At 49.5% G+C, this 26,512-nt stretch overlaps 1 protein-coding gene across 1 annotated transcript in view; it reads right to left on the bottom strand.

Moving 5' to 3' along the window:
• LOC125462525 (extracellular serine/threonine protein kinase FAM20C-like) overlaps nucleotides 1-26,272 on the bottom strand; it is a 93,296-nt gene extending 67,024 nt beyond the window's left edge. Inside the window, exons 1-2 of the mRNA XM_048552644.1 lie at nucleotides 24,999-26,272; nucleotides 22,728-22,900 (exon numbers count right to left, since the gene is read on the bottom strand). Of these exons, the coding sequence (XP_048408601.1) occupies nucleotides 22,728-22,900; nucleotides 24,999-25,579 (754 nt within the window). The 5' untranslated portion in view covers nucleotides 25,580-26,272. The remainder of the gene's footprint in view (nucleotides 1-22,727; nucleotides 22,901-24,998) is intronic.
• Nucleotides 26,273-26,512: the final 240 nt, after the last annotated feature.

Below are 26,512 nucleotides of genomic sequence, written 5' to 3'. Positions count from 1 at the left end.
TTTGCGTACTGAGGATCTACACACAGCTTGATGCAGCCACACACAAAGGTAGCCGTCAGGGCGAGGGTGGCGTTCGGTACGCCCTTTCCCCCATTTCCCAGTTCTTTGTACATGGTGTCCCTGCAGACCCGGTCCATCCTCGACCCCCAAATGAAGTGGAAGATGGCCCGGGTGACCGCAGCGGCGCAGGTCCAGGTAATAGGCCAGGCCTGTGCCACATACAACAGTACCGAAAGCCCCTTGCACCTGACAACCAGGTTCTTACCCGCGATGGAGAGGGACCGGAGCGTCCACCTGCCCAGCTTCTGCTTCAATTTGGCGATACGCTCCTCCCAAGTCTTAGTGCATGCCCCAGCTCCACCAAACCAAACACCCAGCACCTTCAGGTAGTCTGTCCTGACGGTGAAGGGGATGAAGGAGCTGTCGTCCCAGTTCCCGAAGAACATGACCTCGCTCTTACCCCTATTGACTTTGGCACCCGAGGCCAGTTCAAACTGGCCGCAGATGTCCAACAGCCTAAACACCGACCGGCGATCGGTGCAGAAGATGGCGACATCGTCCATGTACAGAGAGGTCTTGACCTGAAGGCCTCCGCTGCCTGGGATAGTCACGCCCTTCAGGCTCACGTCCTTCCTGATGGAGGCGGCGAAGGGCTCCACACAGCACAAGAAAAAGACAGGAGAGAGCGGGCAGCCCTGCCTGACTCCAGATCTAACAGAAAAACTGTCTGATTCCCACCCGTTGATCGAGACTGCGCTAACGATGTTAGCGTAGAGAAGCCGGATCCAATTGCGGATGCCCTCCCCGAACCCCAATTTGGAGAGGACGTCCCTCATGTAAGCATGAGAGACCCTGTCGAAGGCCTTCTCCTGGTCCAGGCTGACGAGGCAGGTGTCCTCCCGCCTGTCCTGTACGTAGGCGATCGTATCCCTGATGAGCGCGAGGCTCTCAGCGATCTTCCTGCCCGGCACAGCACCGGTTTGGTCAGGGTGAATCACTGACTCCAGGACAGACCTGACCCGGTTGGCAATGACCTTGGCCAGGATTTTGTAGTCCACGTTCAATAGTGGAATGGGACGCCAATTCTTAATTTCTTCCCTCTCCCCCTTCCTCTTGTAAATGAGGGTGATGATGCCCTTCCTCATGGACTTGCACATTTCCCCTGCCCGAAGCACACTATCGTACACCTCCAGCAGGTCCTGGCCGACCAGGTCCCACAGAGCGGAATGCAGCTCGACCGGTAAGCCATCGCTTCCGGGAGTCCTATTCCTCTACAAGGACTTGAGGGCTCTGGCCAGCTCGTCCAGGGATATCGGCCGGTCCAGCCACTCCCTCGTGCCGTCGTCTAAGACCTCCGTGATAGACGACAGGAACGACTCGGAGGCCGTGCTGTCCGTGGGCTTCGTGTCGTACAGTCCGGCATAGAAGGATCTGCTGATCCTCAAAACGTCGGGCCGAGACGACGTCACCGAGCCGTCGTCCTCCTTCAGCCGGCTAAGCACAGAGCTCTCTTTGTGCACCTTCTGAAAGAAGAAACGCGAGCACGTCTTGTCCTGCTCCACGGAGCGGACCATGGACCGGAAGATTATCCTGGAGGCCTCCGCGGCGAAGAGCGAGGCTTGCTGGCCCCTCACCTCGCGGAGGTCCTCCGTGACATCGACCCCCATCAACTGCAGAAGGAGCAGGTTCTGCACCCTTTTCTGGAGTCGCGACAGCTTTCCCCGCCTCTCTCTCGCCTTCTGAACACCCTTGAGGACAAAGAACCTCTTGATGTTCTCCTTCACCGTCTCCCACCAGTCCCCTGGAGACTCAAAGAGGGGTTTCACGGTTCTCCAACCGGCGTCCTCCCTCTTAAGCTCCTCAACGTTCTCTGGGGTCAACAGAGTCGTGTTGAGCTTCCACGCCCCCTTGCCGGCCGGCTGGTCGTCCTGTAAGTGACAGTCGGCCAACAGGAGGCAGTGGTCAGAGAAGAACACCGGCTCGACGCCGGTGGACCTGACCGAGAACGTCCGTGACACAAACAGGAAGTCTATCCTTGAGCGGATAGACCCGTCTGGCCGTGACCAGGTGTACCTCTGCTGCGCTCCGTCTGCAGGGGTGCTGAAGACGTCGAGCAGCTTGGCGTCCTTCACCGTGCCCATCAGGAATCTGGACGTGACGTCCAGTTGAATCCCCCCACCCGCTGTCCCCACGCTGGATCTTCCATCTGCATCAATGATGCAGTTGAAGTCTCCGCCTAGGATGACCGGCCTGGACATAGCCAGCAGGGGTGGAAGCCGCTGCAGGACGGCCAACCGCTCACTCCGTACCACTGGGGCGTACACGTTGATCAGCCTCAGGGGAGCATTCCTGTAGGTGATGTCAGCCACTAGGAGGCGCCCCCCCCACCACCTCCTGAACTTGAGAGATGGTGAAGTTGCGCCCCCGCAGCAGAATAGCCAGGCCCGAGGAGCGACAGTCGTTACCCCCCGACCAGATCGAAGGCCCGCAGGTCCAGGCGCCGGACCATTTCCCGTACCTGCCGAGGTGCGGTATCCCGCACTCCTGCAGAAACAGGAGGTCCGCCTTGATGGTGGTCAGGTAGGCCAACGTGGACACACATCTTGCGGTGGACTTGACGCTGCGCACATTAATGCTCGCAATTCGTACCCCCATTGTGGGCAGTGACCGCAGTACCCTCCCCAAGTCCAAGGTCCAGCCCCTCCATCTGTCCCTTCATGCCCATTGCCCGGGCTAACTGCTGGACGCTCTCCGGGCTCAGGAAACCGTCCGTGCTGCCTTCCGGGTGGCATCCCCCCGTCAGGGGTGCGGAGGCAGGAGGGTCCGGCTCCGGGACAGGCTGGGGACACGCTGTTTCCTCCTTCCCGCCTGGAAGTTCCGGGGGGCCCTCCAGTGCTCCAGCGGCACTTGACTGGGTGTGGGAGTGAGCCTCAGGACGCCTCCCATCACCTGGAAGCAGGGTGCTGCTTTCCTTCCCCCTCGAGACCTTTAACTTCTGCTTCGGGTGGGCCCTCTCCGAATCCTCCTCGTCAGAGGAGCTCTTATAGCCCCCCTGTACCTGCCTCTTCCCGCCTGATTGTTGTGGTTCCTGGGCCCGTCGACGCACCTTCCTCCTCGCTTTCCAGACTGTTGTCCACTCCCCTGGGTCGCCTGTCGCCGCCTCCATTGGCTCCGGGTTGTCGGGGGGGATCGGAGCCTGCAGGGGTGCTTTGCTGGCCTCGGGCCTTTCCTGCATGGCCTGGCCCTCCTGCACATTAGTGGGGTCCTTGCTGGGCCCTGGTGCCTTCCTCTCCTCCGGGGGGGCTGGCCCCGCATTGCCCCTGCCGGCGACCTGGGCGTAGGTGGCACCCCGCTGCGGGCATGCCCTACAGAAGTGGCCCGCTTCCCCGCAAAGGTTGCAGCTTCTCTCTCGTGGGCAATCCTTTGCAAGGTGTCCCTCCTTCCTGCAGTTCCTGCAGATGGTGGCTTTGCAGTCGGCCACCATGTGACCTGACCTACCACAGGCATGGCAGACTTTAGGTTGCCCTGCATAGGTCAGGTAGTCCCTGCTCCTGCCGATCGCGAAGCTGGATGGTGGGTGTGCGACATTCCCATCTGCGCCCATCCTCAGCGTCACCTTGACCTGCCTCTTACTCGTCCAGATGCCAAAGGGGTCCACGATGTCGGTTAGGTCCCCTTCCACCTTCACATACCTTCCGAGGAAGGTCAGGACATCAACTGCTGGCACATGCGGGTTGTACATGTGTACAGTCACCATACGGCTCCTCTGCGCTGGCATCACAAACAGTGGGACAGTGGTCAGTACAGAGAGGGGGCCCTCACCTCCTTTCTCCTTGAAAACCTCCAGGAAGCGCTCGCAAAGCTTGGCACTGCTGAAGGTCACATCGTAAAAACCTCCTCCGGGGAAACCCTGCAGGCAGTAAATGTCCGCAGCAGCGAGCCCACAACAGTCTAACAGGACCCTCTTCACGAAGAAGGTGCGATCCACAGGTGCACCTTCATCCACCTTCTTTACAGAAACACGGATGGTGTTCCGGACCCCCTGACCTGGGGCACGAGCACTTGCCGCAGCCATCGTTGCAGGTTGGCTGCTCCCCTGAACCAGCGTTAGGCCGAAGCCAGCATTAAGATCCACTGGTTGCAAGGGTGCACAGCCAACCTGACGTCCTCCTTTCACCTCCAAGATAGCACTCTCGTCCTCTCGGTCCACAAGAGAGTGGGTCTTTATTTTGTTCCAGATGTAAGCTGGTTCACTGAGCTTGCCGGTTTGTTCCCAGATGTTTCATCACCATTCTAGGTAACATCACCAGTGAGCCTCCGACGAAGCGCTGGTGTTATGTCCCGCTTTCTATTTATCTGGTTAGGTTTCCTTGGGTTGGTGATGTCATTTCCTGCATTGGTGATGTCATTTCCTGTTCTTTTTCTCAGGGGATGGTAGATTGGCTCCAAACCAATGTGTTTGTTGATGGAGTTCCGGTTGGAATGCCATGCTTCTAGGAATTCTCGTGCATGTCTCTGTTTGGCTTGTCCTAGGATGGATGTGTTGTCCCAATCAAAGTGGTGTCCTTCCTCATCTGTATGTAAGGATACGAGTGATAGTGGGTCATGTCGTTTTGTGGCTAAGGAAGGACACCACTTTGATTGGGACAACACATCCATCCTAGGACAAGCCAAACAGAGACATGCACGAGAATTCCTAGAAGCATGGCATTCCAACCGGAACTCCATCAACAAACACATTGGTTTGGAGTCAATCTACCATCCCCTGAGAAAAAGAACAGGAAATGACATCACCAATGCAGGAAATGACATCCCAACCCAAGGAAACCTAACCAGATAAATAGAAAGCGGGACATAACACCAGCGCTTCGTCGGAGGCTCACTGTTGATGTTACCTAGAATGGTGACGAAACATCTGGGAACAAACCGGCAAGCTCAGTGAACCAGCTTACATCTGGAACAAAATAAAGACCAACTCTCTTGTGGACCGAGAGGAGGAGAGTGCTGTCTTGGAAGTGAAAGGAGGACGTCGGGTTGGCTGTGCACCCTTGCGACCAGTGGGTCTTAACGCTGGCTTCGGCCTAACACTGGTTCAGGGGAGCAGCCAACCTGCAACGATGGCTGCGGCAAGTGCTCGTGCCCCAGGTCAGGGGGTCCGGACCACCATCCGTGTTTCCGTGAAGAAGGTGGATGAAGGTGCACCTGTGGACCGCACCTTCTTCGTGAAGAGGGTCCTGTTGGACTGTTGTGGGCTCGCTGCTGCGGACATTTACTGCCTGCAGGATTTCCCCGGAGGAGGTTTTTACGACGTGACCTTCCGGAGTGCCAAGCTTTGCGAGCGCTTCCTGGAGGTTTTCAAGGAGAAAGGAGGTGAGGGCCCCCTCTCTGTACTGACCACTGTCCCGCTGTTTGTGATGCCAGCGCAGAGGAGCCGTATGGTGACTGTACACATGTACAACCCGCATGTGCCAGCAGCTGATGTCCTGACCTTCCTTGGAATGTACGTGAAGGTGGAAGGGGACCTAACCGACATCGTGGACCCCTTTGGCATCTGGACGAGTAAGAGGCAGGTCAAGGTGACGCTGAGGATGGGCGCGGACGGGAACGTCGTACACCCACCGTCCAGCTTGGCGATTGGTGGGAGCAGGGGCTACCTGACGTATGCAGGGCAACCTAAAGTCTGCCATGCTTGTGTTAGGTCAGGTCACGTGGCGGCCGACTGCAAAGCCACCATCTGCAGGGAGGAGGGACACTTTGCAAAGGATTGCCCACAAGAGAAAAGCTGCAACCTTTGCGGGGAAGCGGGCCACCTCTATAGGGCATGCCCGCAGCGGGGGACCACCTACGCCCAGGTCGCCGGCAGGGGCAATGCGGGGCCAGCACCCCCGGAGGAGAGGAAGGCACCAGGGCCCAGCAAGGACCCCACTGATATGCAGGAGGGCCAGGTCGTGCAGGAGGGCCCAGCCCCGCAGGATGGGCCCGAGGCCAGCAAAGCACCCCTGCAGGCTCTGCTCACCCCCCCGCCGGCCCCTCAAACCTGGAGCCGATGGAGGTGGCGTCAGGCGACCCAGGGGAGTGGACGACGGTCTGGAAAGCGAGGAGGAAGGTGCGTCGACAGGCCCAGGAACCGCAACCATCAGGCGGGAAGAGGCAGCTACAGGGGGGCTATAAGAGCTCCTCTGACGAGGGGGATTCGGACAGGGCCCGCCCAAAGCAGAAGTTAAAGATCTCGAGGCAGAAGGAAAGCAGCACCCTGCTTCCAGGTGACGGGAGGCGTCCTGAGACTCCCTCTGACACCCAGTCAAGTGCCGCTGGGGCACTGGAGGGCCCCCCGGAACTTCCAGGCGGGAAGAAGGAAACAGCGTGTCCCCAGCCTGACCCAGAGCTGGACCCTCCTGCCTCCGCACCCCTGACGGGGGGATGCCACCCGGAAGGCAGCATGGACGGTTTCCTGAGCCCGGAGAGTGTCCAGCAGTTAGCCCGGGCAATGGGCATGAAGGGACAGATGGAGGGGCTGGACCTTGGACTTGGGGAGGGAACCTGCGGTCACTGCCCACAATGGGGGTACGAGTTGCGAGCATTAATGTGCGCAGCGTCAAGTCAACCGCAAGATGTGTGTCCACGTTGGCCTACCTGACCACCATCAAGGCGGACCTCCTGTTTCTGCAGGAGTGCGGGATACCGCACCTCGGCAGGTACGGGAAATGGTCCGGCGCCTGGACCTGCGGGCCTTCGATCTGGTCGGGGGGTAATGACTGTCGCTCCTTGGGCCTGGCTATTCTGCTGCGGGGGCGCGACTTCACCATCTCTCAAGTTCAGGAGGTGTGGGGGGGGCGCCTCCTAGTGACTGACGTCACCGACAGGAACGCTCCCCTGAGGCTGATCAATGTGTACGCCCCAGCGGTACGGAATGAGCGGTTGGCTGTCCTGCAGCGGCTTCCACCCCTGCTGGCTATGTCCAGGCCGGTCATCCTAGGCGGGGACTTCAACTGCATCATCGATGCAGATGGAAGATCCAGCGTGGGGACAGCGGGTGGGGGGAGTCAACTGGACGTCACGCCCAGATTCCTGATGGGCACGGTGAAGGACGCCAAACTGCTCGACGTCTTCAGCACCCCTGCAGACGGAGCGCAGCAGAGGTACACCTGGTCGCGGCCAGACGGGTCTAACCGCTCAAGGATAGACTTCCTGTTTGTGTCACGGGCGTTCTCGGTCAGGTCCACCGGCGTCGAGCCGGTGTTCTTCTCTGACCACTGCCTCCTGCGGGCGGACTGTCACTTACAGGACGACCAGCCGGCCGGCAAGGGGACGTGGAAGCTCAACACGACTCTGTTGACCCCAGAGAACGTTGAGGAGCTTAAGACGGAGTACGCCAGTTGGAGAACCATGAAACCCCTCTTTGAGTCTCCGGGCGACTGGTGGGAGATGGTGAAGGAGAACATCAAGAGGTTCTTTGTCCTCAAGGGTGTTCGGAAGGCGAGACAGAGGCGGGGAAAGCTGTCGCGACTCCAGAAGAGGGTGCAGAACCTGCTCCTTCTGCAGTTGATGGGGGTCGATGTGACGGAGGACCTCCGCGAGGTGAGGGGCCAGCAAGCCTCGCTCTTTGCCGTGGAGGCCTCCAGGATAATCTTCTGATCCAGGGTCCGCTCCGTGGAGCAGGACAAGACGTGCTCGCGTTTCTTCTTTCAGAAGGTGCATAAAGAGAGTTCGGTGCTTAGCCGGCTGAAGGAGGACGATGGCTCTGTGGCATCATCTCAGCCCGACATTTTGAGGATCAGCAGATCCTTCTATGCCGGACTGTACGACACGAAGCCCACGGACAGCACGGCCTCTGAGTCGTTCTTGTCGTCTATCACGGAGGTCTTAGACGACGGCACGAGGGAGTGGCTGGACCGGCCGATATCCCTGGACGAGCTGACCAGAGCGCTCAAGTCCTTGCAGAGGAATAGGACTCCCGGAAGCGACGGCTTACCGGTCGAGCTGTATTCCGCTCTGTGGGACCTGGTCGGCCAGGACCTGCCGGAGGTGTACGATAGTGCGCTTCGGGCAGGGAAAATGTGCAAGTCCATGAGGAAGGGCATCATCACCCTCATTTACAAGAGGAAGGGGGAGAGGGAAGAAATTAAGAATTGGCGTCCCATTCCACTATTGAACGTGGACTACAAAATCCTGGCCAAGGTCATAGCCAACCGGGTCAGGTCTGTCCTGGAGTCGGTGATTCACCCTGACCAAACCTGTGCTGTGCCGGGCAGGAAGATCGCTGAGAGCCTCGCGCTCATCAGGGATACGATCGACTACGTACAGGACAGGCGGGTGGACACCTGCCTCGTCAGCCTGGACCAGGAGAAGGCCTTTGACAGGGTCTCTCATGCTTACATGAGGGACGTCCTCTCCAAACTGGGGTTCGGGGAGGGCATCCGCAATTGGATCCAGCTGCTCTATTCCAACATCGTTAGTGCAGTCTTGATCAACGGGTGGGAATCAGACAGTTTTCCTGTTAGATCTGGAGTCAGGCAGGGCTGCCCGCTCTCTCCTGCCTTGTTCGTGTGCTGTGTGGAGCCCTTCACTGCATCCATCAGGAAGGCCGTGAGCCTGAAGGGCATGACTATCCCAGGCAGCGGAGGCCTTTAGGTCAAGACCTCCCTGTACATGGATGATGTCGCCGTCTTCTGCACCGATTGTCGGTCGGTGAGTAGACTATTGGACATCTGCGGCCAGTTTGAACTGGCCTCGGGTGCCAAAGTCAATATGGGTAAGAGCGAGGTCATGTTCTTTGGGAACTGGGATGACCGCTCCTTCATCCCCTTCACTGTCAGGACAGACTACCTGAAGGTGCTGGGTGTTTGGTTTGATGGAGCTGGGGCATGCACTAAGACTTGGGAGGAGCGTATCGCCAAATTGAAGCAAAAGCTGGGCAGGTGGACGCTCCGGTCCCTCTCCATTGCGGGTTAGAACCTGGTTGTCAGGTGCGAGGGGCTTTCAGTACTGTTGTATGTGACGCAGGCCTGGCCTATTCCCTGGACCTGCGCCGCTGCGGTCACCCGGGCCATCTTCCACTTCATTTGGGGGTCGAGGATGGACCGGGTCCGCAGGGACACCATGTACAAAGACCTGGAAAATGGGGGAAAGGGCGTACCGAACGCCACCCTCGCCCTGACGGCTACCTTTGTGTGTGGCTGCATCAAGCTGTGTGTAGATCCTCAGTACGCAAACACCAGGTGTCACAACTTACTGAGGTTCTACCTGTCCCCGGTGTTGCGAAGGATGGGCCTGGCCTCGTTGCCGCGGAACGCTCCGAGTAGTTGGACCGTTCCGTACCACCTGTCCTTCGTGGAGAAATTTTTGAAAGGAAACATCTTTGACCACAAGGCCGTCATGCAGGTGTCAGCAAGTAGTATCCTCGAGACCCTTCGGGAAAAGGAGAGGGTGGATCCCGTCGTGTGGTTCCCCATGCAGACTGCAAAGTCATTTGGCAGAATGCCTCATCGCCAGAACTTTCAAGCAAGCACAAGGACATTGCTTGGCTGGCGGTGAGAGGGGCTCTGCCAGTGAGATCCTTTATGCATGCCCGGAATCTCTGCGCCACCGCACGCTGCCCTCGAAGTGGCTGCGGGGGGGACAAGACTGCCGATCACCTCCTTCTGGAGTGTGTCTATGCAAAGGAGGTCTGGAGGGGGATGCAGTGGTATTTGTCAAGGTTCGTCCCGAGCAGCTCCATGACACGGGACTCCATGCTCTACGGGCTGTTTCCGGGGACGCACACCGAGACCAACATCAACTGCGCCTGGAGGACCATCAATGCGGTGAAAGATGCTCTTTGGTCTGCCCGCAACTTGCTGGTCTGCCAGCTGAAAGAACTGACCCTGACCGAGTGTTGCAGACTGGCGCACTCCAAGGTCCAGGGCTACGTGCTGAGGGACGCGCTAAAGCTTGGCGCAGCCGCCGCCAAGGCGCGGTGGGGAAAGACCACCGTATGAAACCCCTCGTCCAGAATAGAGAACAGAATCCTCTCTAGTAACTGGGCCCCGCTGGCGCCTTCCTCAACTGGTCAGGGGGCCAACGGGGACTGTGCGGGGTGACGACTGCCAGGGTGTTTTCTTTGCTTTGTTTTTTTTTCCTCTTTTAGTTGGTGTATGTACCCCCTGGGTAATCCGGAGCGGCTTGCATGACTGGGTAGGTGTGTAAGTATGTTTTATTTTTTGTACACCTTACGAACAAAGTATATTTTTTCAAATAAAAAAAGGTGATGAAACGTCTGAAAACTAACCTTCCAGCTCAGCTAGCAAACTCTCATCCATGATTCCTGATCTCAACACAGTGAAAATGCAATAACTTGCATTTGTATATTTCCCTTAATGTAATATGAGCATCCCAAGGTGCTGCAAAAGTGTGTTATATGTAGAATCTGGTGCTAAATCAGGTCAGGATATATTGGGACAGGTGATCTAATGTTCAGTCGTACGGATAATCTGTAGGCCCTTTAATGTAATGAAGAACAAGTGACGAAGTTACGACTGAAAAGAAATAGAGTATCTGTGAAGTGGAGAAAGACAAAGAGGCAACACAGTGAATAAGAAAGTACAAACAGTGTGCAGGAGAATTCACCTGTATGACAAAGTGTCCTTTCTGGGAATTTGGTTCAAAAATGGAATTTAGTGCATAGGAGAAAGAGTTGCTTTCGTAAGGTTTACTGCAATAAGGAAAGTGTGCTGAGGAGGGAGTTCAGTGAAGGTGGGAAGGAAGCATTTTATTTTTCAGCTAGCTATTTTTCAGGCTGTAGCATGTGAATTCTGATTTGTCCAGCAACTGGAATAGATAAATCAGTAACTGCTATTATTAGGAACAACTAGTTTATCAGCAAGTATTATATTTTTTCATCATAATTATAAAGTTTACTGACAGTGTTAAAACATTTTGTGCTGTGTAGGTTGTGTTAATTATATATCAATGAATTAGCAGTTAGTAATTAAGAAACACGTGAGAGATGAAGGGGCAAATGATGTGGGACATTGCAGAATGTGGGAGCTTCAGGAAGCTAGGGTGATCCAAAGCAAAGATATCTACAATCAACACATCAGGGAATGTTACCTGGATGCTTTATTCTAGATAGCAGGCACAACCTTTAGGCAAGGTGTGACTGCCAATAGCCAAGGATAGATACTGCAAAGACAACAACAAAGTTAAAGGCTCTGTATCTGAATGTGGGCATCACTCATAGTGATGACCCTCCCTTTTTTGATTGATATCGCACATTGAACTGAGTAAATATGATCTGATCATCATTATGGAGATTTGGCTGCTGGATGAAAAGGAGTGGATTCTGAATATTGAAAGGTATGTGACATTCAAGAAGTGTAGGAAGCTAGGTCAATGTAGAAGGGTAGCACACCTAACCAGAGGTGATATTGGTGCAATAGGTAAAGACCAACTTCATCCAGGAGATCAGGGTGCAGAGATAACAAAGTGTGGAGCTGGATGAACACAGCAGGCCAAGCAGCACCTGCTGTGTTCATGCAGCTCCACACTTTGTTATCTTGGATTCTCCAGCATCTGCAGTTCCCATTATCACTGATCAGGGTGCAGAAATGGTTTGGGGGAGAGAAAAAACATTGCAAAGGAAATAAGTCACTTGTGGGAATGATCTTCAGACCCCCTAACAGTAAGTACAATGTAGGATGATGCATGCAAGAAGTATACAAGCTTATGATAAAGGGATGACATTAATTATGAGTGATTTCAATATAGATTAGTAATTGCTAAATAGATACAGAAAATAATAATAGCTGAAAATTGAAAGTTTACAGAATGGTAAGAATTTGGTCAAATTTTCATACAGATTTAGAAGAGTCAGGGATGATTTTGTTGCGGTTTGTAAGGTTCTGAATAGACTTGACAAGGTGGACATGGTAAGTATGTTCATACTTGTGGGTGAGGCCACAATGTGTACACAACTGTTTCCAACTAGGGTCGCCCTGACAGACAAAGATAACAGAATTCTTTTCTCTTAGAGGATCATGTGACTTTCAAGCTCTCTCTCTCTCTCTCTCTCTCAGGAGGCAGCAGAGGTAGAGTAATTCAATATTTTAACTGTGCGGGGAGATTGATTCTTGGTAGGCAAGGGAATCAAAGATTATTGCAGATAGATGGGAATGTGAATTTAGAAACACAGACAGATCATCCATTTTCTAATTGAATGCTGGAGCAGGCTCAGGGGGCTGAGTGGCCTACTTCTGCTACTAACTTGCGTTGGTCTGGGACTGATAGAGCCAGCTGGAGAAAACACATCAGGTTCTCCTATATTCTGTCCAGGAGGGAGGGCGAACAGTGTTCACTTCTAGACAGCACAAATTAGAAAATATAGATTGGTGTTGGAAGGAATACAGGTTCGATTCTTTCAGAATAAAAGATTGGCAGAAATTCTGAGGAGACATTACACAAAGTAGGTTTGCAGTCACTGGAATGTAGCAGATTAAAGGGTGATAACAGGATCAATGGTTTCACAATATTTAGTGGAACACACATGGTAAGTTGTGAAAGAATATTTACACTCAGACAAGGGAACACAGCCTTTAGATTAGAGCCAGGTCTTTGATGAGTGAAACATTTCTATACCCTGGTGGTGTTTGGAAATCTCTTCCACAATCAGCAATCGATACTGCATCAATTATTAATTTCAGATCTATAACTGATCGATTCTGTTAACCAAAGGTATTAAGGAATATGGGCAGAGGTGGTTTTGGCACCAGATCAGCCACAATGTTATTCTCTGGTAGAACAGGGTCAAAGAGCTAACTGACCTTCTTATGTTCCCATGTCCTGTGATAAAAAAATTACTGATATAGAGGAAAATAATCAAATATTTATTGCACTTTACTAGGGAGGTGGTACCATAGCAGCGTAACAGCTAGTGGTATTTGAATGCAATTAATAAATATGCATGTAAAGCTGGTCTTAACAATTGTGTAATGTGAATACCTATCTTATTCACGAATGTCTCTTAAGGAAAAACCTGCCAGCTTTATCTGTTCTGGCCTACGGGTAATTCTAGATCTACAGCAATGTGGTGAATCTTAAACAAACACAAGTGCTGGAGAGACTCAACAGGTTGGGCAGCATCCATGGCAACAGAAAGAACAACTTATCGAGGAAGTCGTGGAGGCTGGTACAATGACAACATTTAAAATTCATCTGGATGGGTTTGTGCATAGGAAGTGTTTAGAGGAACACAGGCCAAATGCTGGCAAAGAAGACTAGATTAATTTAGGATATCTGGTCGGAATGGACAATTTGGACCAAAGAGTTTGCTTCCAAACAGTATATCTCTACAGCTCTATAACAAGAAGAGTCACAATCGACTCAAAATATCCACTCAGTTTCTCGCTCCACAGATGCTGCCAGACCTGCTGAGTTTCTCTTGTATTTCCTGTGTTTGTTTCAGATTTCCAGACTCTGCAGTATTTTGCTTGAAATCAGTTGATTTTTAACTACCCTCTGAGAGGGCCTAGTAATCTGTTCTGTTCAAGGGCATTTAACAATGAGCAACAAATGTTGGTCTCACATCAATGCCCACATCCCATGAAATAATAAAGAGAATAAACCTGGCAACCTGAGTAGAGAATGACCCACTACCACTACGGACGATAGCACTCATACATTGTCCAAATGTTTCCTTTTGAATGAACGGCAGGACCAAGCTGGCTTGTTTTGCAGATAGCAATTGTTTTTAATGATTAGTCACGTACCGGAAAACTGTGAAATGCATAGGGAACTCAACAAACCAGGTCACGGTTCACAACATTGCAACCGCAGCGTTTTGCCTTTATCACAACAATTGAAATTTGTGCATTGGCTAATTGAGCAATTAGTTTTAAGTAGTTCACGTAGGACATTGAAAAGTATTGCTGGAACAAGTGGAAAGTTTCTGAGGAGTGGTTGTCTATGTTTTGGCATTACTGGTGGCATCTGGCACTTTGTTGTCACTTATTTACAACTCTCAAATATTTTTAAAGAAGAAGTAAGTTAATGATTTTGACTTGAAACAGGTTTCAAATGTGCTTTAAATGGGGAATAAAAGAGTTAAATCATGGAAGCGGCTTCCACAGAGTTGGCTTGCACTCCCTTGAGTGCAGAAGTTCAAAGGGTGATCTAATTGTGGTGTTTAAGATGATTAAAAGAATTGATGGGATGGATAGAGAGAAGTTGTTTCCTCTGGTGGGTCAGTCCATAACTATGGGGCATAACCTTAAAATATAGACATAGCTTATGCCAGGAAGCACGTCTCATGCAAAGGATAGTGGAAATCTGGAACTCTGTAGGTGGGTATCAATTAGGAATTTCAAAACAGAGATTGTTATTGAAATTGTCATGCAAGGGTATTAAGGGACACAGAAACATGACAGGTAATTGGAGTTAAGCTATAGATCCGCAAATATCTAACTGACTTGCCGATCAGGTTGGAAGAGCTGAATAATCTTTTCTGGTCGTTATGCCCTGTATGCCACATTTAAAATTTACCACAATTGCAGAACGATATGATCCATCACTGTGAATCTGCTTTCTTTTGCCCTCCTGTAAATCATTTGCTGCTATCATTCTGTGTTTTGGACATTGAATTAACTATTGTGAACAGTACTGTGTTAATACTTGTGGCTCCCATTTACTGGCCTCTCTGGCAGTATGTTCCCAATTTATTTTTTAATTCAAAAGCATACGTGGCACAGATTCCCTCGGATAAGATTGTAACCTGGCTTTTGCAAGCGACTGTCATTGAAATGCATTGATTGAAATGTAGCCTTGTAACTCCCACATCATATCTCTTACTTTGCTGTTTACTTCTGCCCTTGGACCTGTTAATTCCTTTGTAATATTATTACCTGGGAGTTATATATGCCAGATGCATTGCAAAACAGAAATTTTTTTTTAGAGTCCAGGTTTTATTCTTTTTAAATCCTGCATGTTTTATTATAACCATGTATCTTATTCTGATAGAGATGAGTTCAATTAGTAACTAATTGCAATCTGTTTTGAAGCAATCAATTAACAAAATTGTGCACTCAAAGTAACTTGAATGTAGGAAAATAACCCAAGGCATTTTGTAGGAGCATAATCGGACATATATTGATATTCTATGGAGATGTGAATGCATAGCACAGTGATATTTGCACATCAACCATTCTCTGTTTAAGTTGAACATCTCAATCCAGAGTTAGAGAAGACAGGTTCTAAGGGCATATCTTTATTTCCAGTTTGGACAATTTGTTCTATTAATTAGAAATACCGTAGCTTTATTTCTTGTATTTGCTACATTTTCTCATTTCCCTGCCCCCACACCCCCATATCACCCCGGCTTTAATAAGGCTGCCTTGCACCATGTCTATTTTGCTTCAAGAGTGAAGTGCAAAGCTGTGGCTGGATGGGTGTGACACTAGCATCTGAGTCAGAGATTCTGGGTTCAAGTCAAATCCAGAATCTGTGTACCACAATCGAGGCTGACATTCCCAGAGCTGTACAGAAGGACTGTTCCTTTTTCAGAGGTGTTCTTTGTGGATCTGACGCTAAACCAAATTCCCCTCGTTAGCTCTCATAAGCAAATGTAAAAGATCATATGGAACTACTTCAAAGGAAAACAGGGAAGCTAGCCTAACCAGGAGTTAGTTCTCAACCAAAATACAACGAAAAATTACCTGATCATATTGTTGCTTGCTCTGCACAAGTTAACAGCCATATTTCCGCATTACAGCAATGGCTATAATTCAAAGATACTACATTGGCTGTAAAGAACTTCAGGATGTCTTATGGTCATGAATGGTGTTATATAAATACAAATCTTCCTGTAGTTTGTTTTCCATGACTGTTAGTCAGTAAGGTACAGTTTATAATGATGAAAATCCAATTCAGCTCCTTCTGGGGTGTCCCCACTCAGTTGAAATGTGGACAAAGTGGAGAAGATAGGAACAGTTGATAGAACTCCCCAGGTTTAGATCCTGAGATTGAGCTGTCCTTTCAAAAAAAATTTTAAAATTACCCTTTAGAGGTCTCCTAAAGCCACTGCTGGAGCTATGTGCAACTCAATCGGGTAAAGAGTTATGTAGCTGTCTGAATTCTTACAGGATATTGTTGTCTTCCTTGAGGGTTCATTTGGTAAGTGCCTAGTTTGGTCTAGAACAGAAGCACCTGGGGTAATAGAGATAATGGGAACTGCAGATGCTGGAGATTCCAAGATGATGAAATGTGAGGCTGGATGAACACAGCAGGCCAAGCAGCATCTCAGGAGCACAAAAGCTGACGTTTCGGGCCTAGACCCTTCATCAGAGAGGGGGATGGGGGGAGGGAACTGGAATAAATAGGGAGAGAGGGGGAGGCGGGCCGAAGATGGAGAGCAAAGAAGATAGGTGGAGAGGGTGTAGGTGGGGAGGTAGGGAGGGGATAGGTCAGTCCAGGGAAGACGGACAGGTCAAGGAGGTGGGATGAGGTTAGTAGGTAGCTGGGGGTGCGGCTGGGGGTGGGAGGAAGGGATGGGTGAGAGGAAGAACCGGTTAGGGAGGCAGAGACAGGTTGGACTGGTTTTGGGATGCAGTGGGTGGGGGGGAAGAGCTGGGCTGGTTGTGTGGTGCAGTGGGGGGAGGGCCAGTTCACCCCCTCCCCCCACTGCACCACACAACCAGCCCAGCTCTTCCCCCCCACCCACTGCATCCCAAAACCAGTCCAACCTGTCTCTGCCTCCCTAACCGGTTCTTCCTCTCACCCATCCCTTCCTCCCACCCCCAGCCGCACCCCCAGCTACCTACTAACCTCATCCCACCTCCTTGACCTGTCCGTCTTCCCTGGACTGACCTATCCCCTCCCTACCTCCCCACCTACACCCTCTCCACCTATCTTCTTTGCTCTCCATCTTCGGCCCGCCTCCCCCTCTCTCCCTATTTATTCCAGTTCCCTCCCCCCATCCCCCTCTCTGATGAAGGGTCTAGGCCCGAAACGTCAGCTTTTGTGCTCCTGAGATGCTGCTTGGCCTGCTGTGTTCATCCAGCCTCACATTTCATCACCTGGGGTAATAGATGTTCCTGGGTTTCAAGTCCCAGCCTCTAGAGTGAGTTTTCTGATTCTGCCAGCACGTGTCTGCTCAAGAGAGCTTTCCCATTGCTGATTGCTATCTAGCTATTATCAGTGGAGCATGACTAAATGTGATTACCAGCTGATGATTATGCCTGGAAGGCTGAACAGCCTGAAGGCATTCACTTTCTAGGCTCATTCTGTTGGAGGTTGGATCTTGCAGGTGACATGTTAGAACAATGCCCCTGTTGCCCTCATGATGCAAAAGATGCACTGGAGCTACTTCAAAGTAGAAGGTTCAGCTAACATTTTGTGAACCTGCATTCAAATCCCATCATGGCAGATGGTGGAATTTGAATTCAATAAAGAATCTGGAATGAAGGGTCACGCGATAACCCTGAAGCTATTACTGATTGTTGGAAAAACCCACCTGGTTCACAATGTCCTTTAGGAAAGGAAATCTGCCATCCTTACCTGGGCTGACCTTTGTGTGACTCCAGACACACAGCAATGTGGTTGACTCTTGGGCAGATAGGGACTGGCAATAAATGCTGACCTAGCCAGAGATGTCACATCCCATGAGTGAGTTGAACTGAGTTCTCACACCTCTCCAGAACCAACATCACTTTGGAAATTATTTGTTGTTTATCGGAAAGCCATTTCTAGGAGCTTGCTGTGAGCATGTATTTCTTACATTGGAACAGGGGCTATGCTTCCAAGAATACTTATTTGACTGAAAAGCACTTTTTTACATTCTGAGGATGTGAAAGGTATGATGTAAATTATTTCCATACATTAATATTAGCTAGTTGGAGAAATGATTGCTACAACAACTGTTATTTACATCATGCTTTAATGTAATAAAACATCCCTAAGTTCCCTTCAGGAACACAAAACTAATGAAAAACCAAACCACATAAGGAAATAACAAGGTGCGGAGCTGGATGTACACATCAGGCCAAGCAGCATCAGAGGAGCAGGAAGGTTGACATTTCTGGCCTAGACCCTTCTTCAGAAAAAAGGTATCACCACCAAATGTGGAGTGATTAAAATCAGGGATGCTCAAGGGGCCAGAATTAGATGAGCATAGATATCTCAGAGGTTATGAGATTAAGAAAATTAGTTATGGAAGGGCAGGGCTATGATGGAAAATGAAAACACAAATGAGAATTTTAAAATTAAGACTTTTCTTGAGCATGGGAGTGATAGTTAAGGCGTGGGCAACAGAGTTACTTCTTAAACTATTCGAGAGCTTTAAAACTAACAGAAAAATGTGTGTACATTTCAGATGCAGGAGCACCAAATGTCCGGTTCTTTGGAACGAGCTGACCTGAAAATGCTCATCAAAGTCCATCAATTCAGACTCCAGAGAATGTTAATATTCTGTGGTGACCTTGTAGTTTCTATTTCAATGGGAGAAACTGATTTAATCGCAGCAGATATCAGGTCCAATATTGCAGCTTTCCATCTTTACCTGGTAATACAGCCGTTACCCCGACTTTTGCATTAACCAATTGATCCCATTGCTCTGTTGCTTCCCTACACCCATACAAATTTTTCCTTAGTATATATTCCTTTTGGAAGTTACTATTGGTTCCACTTCCACTATACTTTCATTCCAGATTGTAACAAATTACAACACTTGTCTTTACTAATTTCCTTTTTTCTGAGAATCACATTACATTTGAGCCCTTTAGTTACCTACCCATTTGCCAATGGAAACAATTTTTCTCTATTTACTCTGTTGGAAGTTCTCAACGTTTTGAGCACTGCTATTAAATAACCCCTAAATCTTCCATATTCTAAGGAAAACAATTCCAACTCCATTAATCTATCAACACTATTGAAATCTTTTGCCTCTACAACGCCAGTGAAGACTGGGAGCATTCAGCAAAGCTTATGCGATCATGGCATTCATAAATAGAGGCATTAAGTACAAAAGCAGCAAACTTAAGGTGAATACTTGTAAAACTTTGGTTCGACCAATAACTGGAATATTTCATCCAATTCTAGTCACCACACTTTGGGAAGGATGTGAATGACCATACAGAGGGTTTATAGATTTCTGTTAGGATAAAGAAGCTGTGTTCTTTGTCTTGAAGCAAGGTGATTGAGATGTGCAAGCATGACAGTTTTGGCTTGGGTCGACAAAGAAAAGCTGTTCTCATTAATTGATGCCACAAGGACTAGTGAGACAGATTTAGGGTATTGGACAAGAGATGCTGGACGTTGTGAAGAAAACCTTCCTTATCCAATGAGAGGTAATGACCTGAACTGACACCCTAGAAATTGGGGAATGCGGAGACAATGAATAATTTATCAAGGAAACTGGATTGGGACTTGAGGGAAATGAATTTACAGGGCTCCAGTGATAGAGAGTGGAATGGAATTGGCTGTGTTGTTCTATGGAGAACTAGAGTGGTCTTGAAGGGGTGAAAGACTTCCTTTTGTGCCACAAAGATTCTAACATTTTGATACATTTTACTTTTCACAATCACTCCACGATCTTGACATTCTGACTTAGAAGTGGCACCCTGAGTTGAATGCAATACTCTAGCTGAGATTTAAGCAATGATTTATGAATGCTTACTGGTAGAAATTTAAATTGCTGCTCTTCTGAGGAAAGTATTGTGTCCAGTCTTACTCTTATTTTGTGAGTTGCTAATAAAAAGTTCATGAAGTTGTGCAGTGAGTTTTATCAGCATGTTCACTGGAGAGTTCTGCAATCACCTGCGGGACTTCCAGAAGAAGACCCTCATCCATCCTTCCCAAGAGGAGACTCAGAACACACAAATAAACATTAGCAACACTTGCATTCTGAAACTTTGTAACTTTCTGAAAAAATTGATTGGAGAGGTTGTCAGTGCCTTTCACAAACTCTGTATGTCCCAATTTGAAATGTTATCGATAATCTAACAGTTGCAACAGCCCCATGTATATTTATAGCACAGTCATGCAAACTAGAATGAAACAATGCCAGATCATTTGCCTTCTGCTCATTTGGATTGAGAGATAAGTATTGAAGCAGGAAGTTGAGGAGAATTCTTTTTCTGCCTTCCTCTAATTAGTGGAACAGTTGTGGGGCTGCGGGGTTTGGGATGTGGCCCCTGTTCAGTAGTGTCCACCTGCTGAATAGTTATATGCATGCTTCCCATGTGCTGAGGCAACCAGCCCTGGCTATGAATTCACCACAGTAAGCTGATCAGCGTGGCTTACTCTTCAATATTGGCTTCTTGGGGAATTGGTGATTGGTAAGAGATCTTAGATAATCGAAAGTTTGGTCAGGGAGAATGGTGTAAATATGCACCTTGTAGGACAGTGAGAAACAGATGAAAAGGTTTGGGAGGAAGCTAATGACCTAGCAGCCGAAGACAAATTGGTGATAGAAATTTGGAATGTGTTAAGAGGCCAGGATTAGAGAAGCACAGAGATCTTAGAGGGGTGTAGGACTAGAGGTGGTTTCAGTGATACTAAGAAGTGAGGACATGAAGGAATTAAAAACAAGGATGAGAATTATCAAGTTGTTGTATCGCCTGACTGGGAGCCAATGTAGGTCAGTGAGTACAGGGGTGATGGAGAATTGGAGATTTGCAGCAATTTCTGTGAAAAGTTGGGTAATGAATAATAAATTATGGAGCACTGCATAACCAAATCAATATTCATTAAGGAAATGCATATACTCATTCTTTATAACAGTTTGCATTGCGTAATGTAAAGAAATGACAGTCAATGATGTACAAATTGACATGAATCGAACATGTTAACTTACAGCTGCCTCAACCAATAGCAGTCAGGATTTAGCTTTAAAATCCTGATATACTCTATTACAATACTTATGTCAACATCCAGAAGTGCTCTTACACACAAATTATTATATTGTTACCCTTATTATTGTCATAATTTGACAGGGCTTAAACACAGACGATGCCTGATTGATTGTTACTGATCTGACATCAATATGGGAAAACTGGTGAACATATGGCCAGAACTGCTAAAGCTTTGACAGAGTCCCAGACTGAGGCAGGTTGAAGTTGGAGAATTGTCCCTTCCTCTCAGTTTAGAGTCATAGAGAGGGAAAGCATGGAAACATATCCTTTGGTCCAACTTGTCCATGCTAACCAGATATCCTAGATAAATCTAGTTCCATTTGCCCATATCCCTCTAAATCCTTCCTATTCACAGACCCACCCAGATGCTTTTTAAATGTTGTAACTGTACCAGCCTCCACCACTTCCTCTGGCAGCTTATTCCATACACAGTCCACCCTCTGTGAAAAAGTTGCTTCTCAGTACCCCTTTAAATCTTTTCCCGCTCAGCTTAAAACAATGCCCTTTAGCTTTGGACTCCCCCACCCTGGGGAAAGCACATTGTCTATTGACTCTATCCATGCCCCTCATGATTTTATAAAGCTCTATAAGGTCACTCCTCAGCCTCTGACACTCCAGGGAAAATAGCCCAGTCTATTCAGCCTCTCCCTACAGCTCAAACTATCGAAAGCTGGCAGCATCTTTGTAAAACAATCTGAACCCTTTCAAGTTTCACAACATTCTCCCTATAGCAGGGAGACCAGAATTCCACACAGTATTCTAAAAGTTGCCTAACCCATGTCCAGGACAGTCACTACATGACCTCCCAACTCCAATACTCGATGCACTGACCAATAAAGGCAAGCATACCAAATGCCTTCTTCACTATCCTACCTGCAGCTCCACTTTCACAATGAACCTGATCTCCAAGGTCTCTTTGTTTAGCAACACTCCCAAGGACCTTACCATTTAGTGTATAAGTCCAGCCCTGATTTGCCTTTCTAAAATGCAGCACGTCACATTTATCTAAATTAAACTGCACCTGCCACGCCTCAGCCCATTGGCCCATCTGATCAACGTCCCATTGTACTCTGAGGTAGCCTTCTTCACTGTCCGCTGCACCTCCAATTGTGGTGTCATCTACAAACTTATGAACCAGGCCTCCTATGTTCACATCCAAAAAAAATTATGTAAATGATGAAAAGCAGTGGAGCCAGCACCGATCCAATGGCACACCACTGGTCATTGGCCTCTGGTATGAAAAGAAACTCTCCACCACCACCCTCTGTCCACTACCTTCACGCTAGTTCTGTATCCAGAAGGTTGGTTGTCCCTGTTTTCCATGAGATCTATCCTTGCTTTTTAAGATACTACAGCATATCATGTGAATTGGAAATATTTGCATGGTGCTTTCAGCCACCATCCTTGTTAGAAATCATATTCAGGATACAGAGTCTCAGCAACCTCACCTTAAGATTTGTATATAATGAAATTGCAGTATCTGTTCACATCTCTCCTTTGAGACATCAATGTTATTTATTTGCTGGATAAGTCAGTCCAAAAAGCTATTAACTCCCATCCTCCACTCTCTGGCACTTCTTACTAGAGATAATGATCTCAGACAAGGAATAATTTTCAATGAGAGATCCATAATCTTAGTATCGCATCCTCCGAGGTGCACTCGCTTCCAATTTATCTCATTACATCCCGGCTGACAAAGACAGATTACATTCAACTGCATTTCTCCATCCTGAGACACTGGGAGCAAGGTCTAATTAGTTCGGGGGCGGGGAAGGGCGTTTGCGGAATATGCAAGAACAAAGAAGCACGGTAGAGCAAGGGAGCAGTTATTCAAATAGAGATTTTCCTCACCTACGCTGGAGATCCGCTGGCTCACTAGATCTTCCAGCAAAGCTTCAATGGCTGGATTGTGGCGAGAATATAACTCATAGCGGTTTATCCCGATGTGAAATTTTAACCAGTTGGGGTACGAGTCTATGGGGGGATCGCCAGTCGCTGCAAGACCCTCCTCATCTTCATTCACCCTGAAAGAGAATGCATGGGGGAGGAGAATCAAACCTACTGGCGACATTGTCACCGTACCACTTGGGGAAGGGGGTTTGTTTGTGATATAAACAGCCAAAATGAGAGCAAAGGAACGGAAGGGAAGAGGTGGGAATGGTGGACAACAACAGTGTGAGAGAAAGATGGGCGAGAAATGGAGGAGAAGCAAGAGAGGGAAGTACAGATGGGGGAGCGGGGGTAGAGGCGCGTCCAAGTTCGCTTCCACTTAGCCCTCAGAGAAAATTCCACCGAAACGAAGCTTCAAAATAAGCTGACACACAGACTGGGTGACTGTAAAACCAGGAAATCCTGTTTCTGTGAATAGCGATCTGACCCTCAACGTGTAAAATTGAGGCAATAGTTTTAACATGTCCTTGACTTTGGAGACAGAATGCTTCTTACATATACATCCGACAGCGACAGAAACTCAATTCCCCCTTCCACAAGAGCCTGGCCATACCAGAGGAGATCCTACCCGGTATCTAATACCGTCCCAGGTGCTGGCGATGCCAGATTAAAAATAACGCCTGCGGTAACCTGTTCAAGGAAAGCTATGACTTCAGATAAGGCGATTGGAAAGAGAGGGCTGGGAGAAACAGGTACAAAGTTCATGGGAAGAGCGAGCAGGGCGAGTGATCTCAGATGTGAAGAAGGTTGCAATGGGATGACTGAGACAAAGAAAGCAGAGCGGTGTGAAAGGAGAGTAGGTAGAGAGTGAGGTCCAGAGGGAGAGGACGGAGAGAGCAGGCACAGGCAGACACGGACACTGCTAGAGAGCTGCAGAGGATGGTCAATGTAGCTGAGAGAGCTCCTGGTCACAGCCATAATACTCTGGTACCAGTGTTCAGTGAAACCACATTGAACGCTGTGTCAGTAACACAGAGGGTGACCTGGCGGAGATTGGTTCTGCGGAAGACGAAGGTTTTTTTAATGTTAAAGGGGGGAAAGGTGGATAGGGAATGTATTGATTCTGTGCTATTTACTCGCCCAGAACGATAGTTCCTCTACAGAGGTTTAGAAATGTACGGGATACCAATCTCAAAGACAGAACTCCATGCAGGCGAAAGGATGAGATACAAAAGCACAGCTTGCATCCGGGAAAAGCTTCTTTATGAGGGTGAGAATTTCTTCGCAGCTTTGCTTTTACCTCGATCTTTCTTCCCTCTCTCTTACATTTTCTCTCCGTCTCTCCGCTCAATTTCCCCTGCATCTTTCTGTCACCGTATATTCCCCAACTCTGTGTGTTCCTGCTTGTCTTGTCTGTCCTTCTGTCTATCTGTCTCCCTCTGAGCGTCCCTTTTAGTCTCTTTTTGTCTTCCCTTCATCACTCATTTGGTCTGCTTCTCTCTTTGGCCCCTGACTTTCTCTGGCCACCTTTCTCTCTCTCTTTGTTTGCCGCACTTGCTATATCTCTCTCTCCCTTTCCCTCTGTCTCGCTTTCTGTCTTTTGCTGTCTCCATCTCTCTCTCTGCCTTTCGCTCTCCCTCTCCTCGTTTGCCTGTCTCTGTCTCTATCTTTCCCACTACCTCTCTGACGCTGTCTCTGTCTCTAAATCGCTGTCTGTTCACCTCTCTCTGTTTCCCTCTGTCTCTATCCCTATCTCTCTCTCTCTCTGCCAACCGCTCGCTGTCACTCTCTCTGCCTCTCCCTCTGTCCCCGTCGCCCCGTCTCTCTCCCTCGCTCACTGTTGACAATTTTCCTGGCTCTCTGAGTCTGACTGCTTTTCATTAACTGTCACTTATTCCCCTGCCACTCTTTCTCTTTCTCTCTCTGTCTCTCCCTGTGCACTAATGTCCTGGTGTGGCTCTCGGTGTCTGTAGCTAAGTCTTCAAGAAATTCGCACAGTTCCTCGATCTGCACCGGCGGCTGTGGGATTCTCGGTGACCGGGGGGGCGGGTGAGAATCACGGAGAGTTCGGAGCTCTCGACAGCATCAAACCGGTAGGGGCTGCGTCTACAAAGCCTGAGGGAGGGAGGGGGAACGGGCTGGAGTGAGCGCTGAGTCCTCGGCTTCCCGCATGAGTGAGCCCAGGGACAGAACTGACTGCAGGGTAAACGGGAACGAGTTAAACTCACTTACCAGTCGCGGGGAAGTTTAGGGTTAAATTTTATGTCGGTATTAATGTTGAACAAGATTTCTCCTTGAGTAAGTGCTGGGAGCGGGCTCTGGTACAGAGGATGTTTGAAGAGTGCAGTCAGTTTGGAGAACTGGCCGGGAGCTCGGATTACAGCCTCCAGGACCCGATCTGGGATCAGCCTCTTGTAGTGCTCCTCACCCGCTCTCAGTCCGGTTTCCTCAGCCTTAGCCAGGGTCTGCGAGCCGCTCCGGTTCGATCCGGCTGCCTGGTCGCTGCTGAAATCCTGCAGGATCCGGAGGGTGTGTTTGTTGGGCCAGACAACAGCATCTCCTCCGGCACCCCCTCCTGGAGGAGCGGCCCCAGCTAGTGGCTTGCCCCAGGCCGGGAGCCCCGGCTGCAGCTCGGGACCAACAAGCAGCGAGTCCCGGTGCTGACAGGGGCAGCCCGGTCCAGCCCCTCCTCCGGAAAGCCCCGGCTCCGGTCTCCGCTCCAGCTTGGGCAGCAAGTCAATGAGAATGTGCATGGTGCAGGCGATCAGAAACACCGTGACGATAAGCACCCGGAATCTGCGGAGCAGCATCATTGCTGGGATCGGGCCGACGGGAGGTGGAGTGGGGTTGGGCGGGGTGGGGGTGGTGGTGGGGAGTGCTCAGAAAAAAAAGTCAGGCTCCCGAACAAATTAAAAGAGATTAAAACGATTTCAATTCAGCTGCAGAGCGGCCCGTTTCATTTGGAAGGATCCGCATTGAGCCCGTCTCCATCGTTAGTCCTGGCGCTTCCCAGTTGCGGAAAATAAATGTATCTATTTGGCGCAGTGTGTGTTTGTTTTCCTTTTTGTCCTTAACCTTCCATTGACTCAGAAAACCAGACACAACAGACACCCCGAAGAAAACTAAAACATGTTTTGTTTTAAAATGTAATGTCGGTGGCGACCCCTCGGCAATGGTCGAGTGTCCAAATGAAACACATAAGACACACGAAATCTTCCGCCCGTCTCTCCTCCACCTCAAGGAGCAGTGTTGAAACTCCTCACTGCCCAGTTACAAACCCTCCTCCAACAGGACGAGGCAGCTCCGCTCTCTTCTCAGGCTCCTGCCTCGCATGTGTCAGCCCAAGGAGAGAGGTGTGGGGCTGTGAGATTGTCACAGGATCAGAGTGAATGAAGCCTTGCAGCGAACATCTCTCTTGCTCTCCGTCTTTCCCTCTGTGTCTGTGTGTGTGTGTATGTGTGTGTGAGTCCAGTAGCTATGAGCCTGCCAGATGTGCAAATGTTTTATTTAGCCGTCCCCCAGTGAAGGGAAGGAAAACGTCACGTTTGGGAGGAGGGCTGGACTCCCGCGTGTTGGGAAACTGATGCCAGCTTCAAATCCCCTCCTCCCCAGTCAGGACCTCAGGCAACACGCATCCACCGCGGCTTCCAATCAGAGTGAAGGGCCGGCTTTACATGACACACGCCCCCTTCCACACCCACCGCACATACACACCGGCCTCTTGAGCCACCCCCCCCCCCCCCCAA

Source organism: Stegostoma tigrinum, chromosome 23 (genome assembly GCF_030684315.1).
Source record: "Stegostoma tigrinum isolate sSteTig4 chromosome 23, sSteTig4.hap1, whole genome shotgun sequence".
NCBI classification, from domain to species: Eukaryota; Metazoa; Chordata; class Chondrichthyes; order Orectolobiformes; family Stegostomatidae; genus Stegostoma; species Stegostoma tigrinum.
Note: the sequence above shows the minus strand (reverse complement) of the source record. Positions and strands in the feature narration are given on the sequence as shown.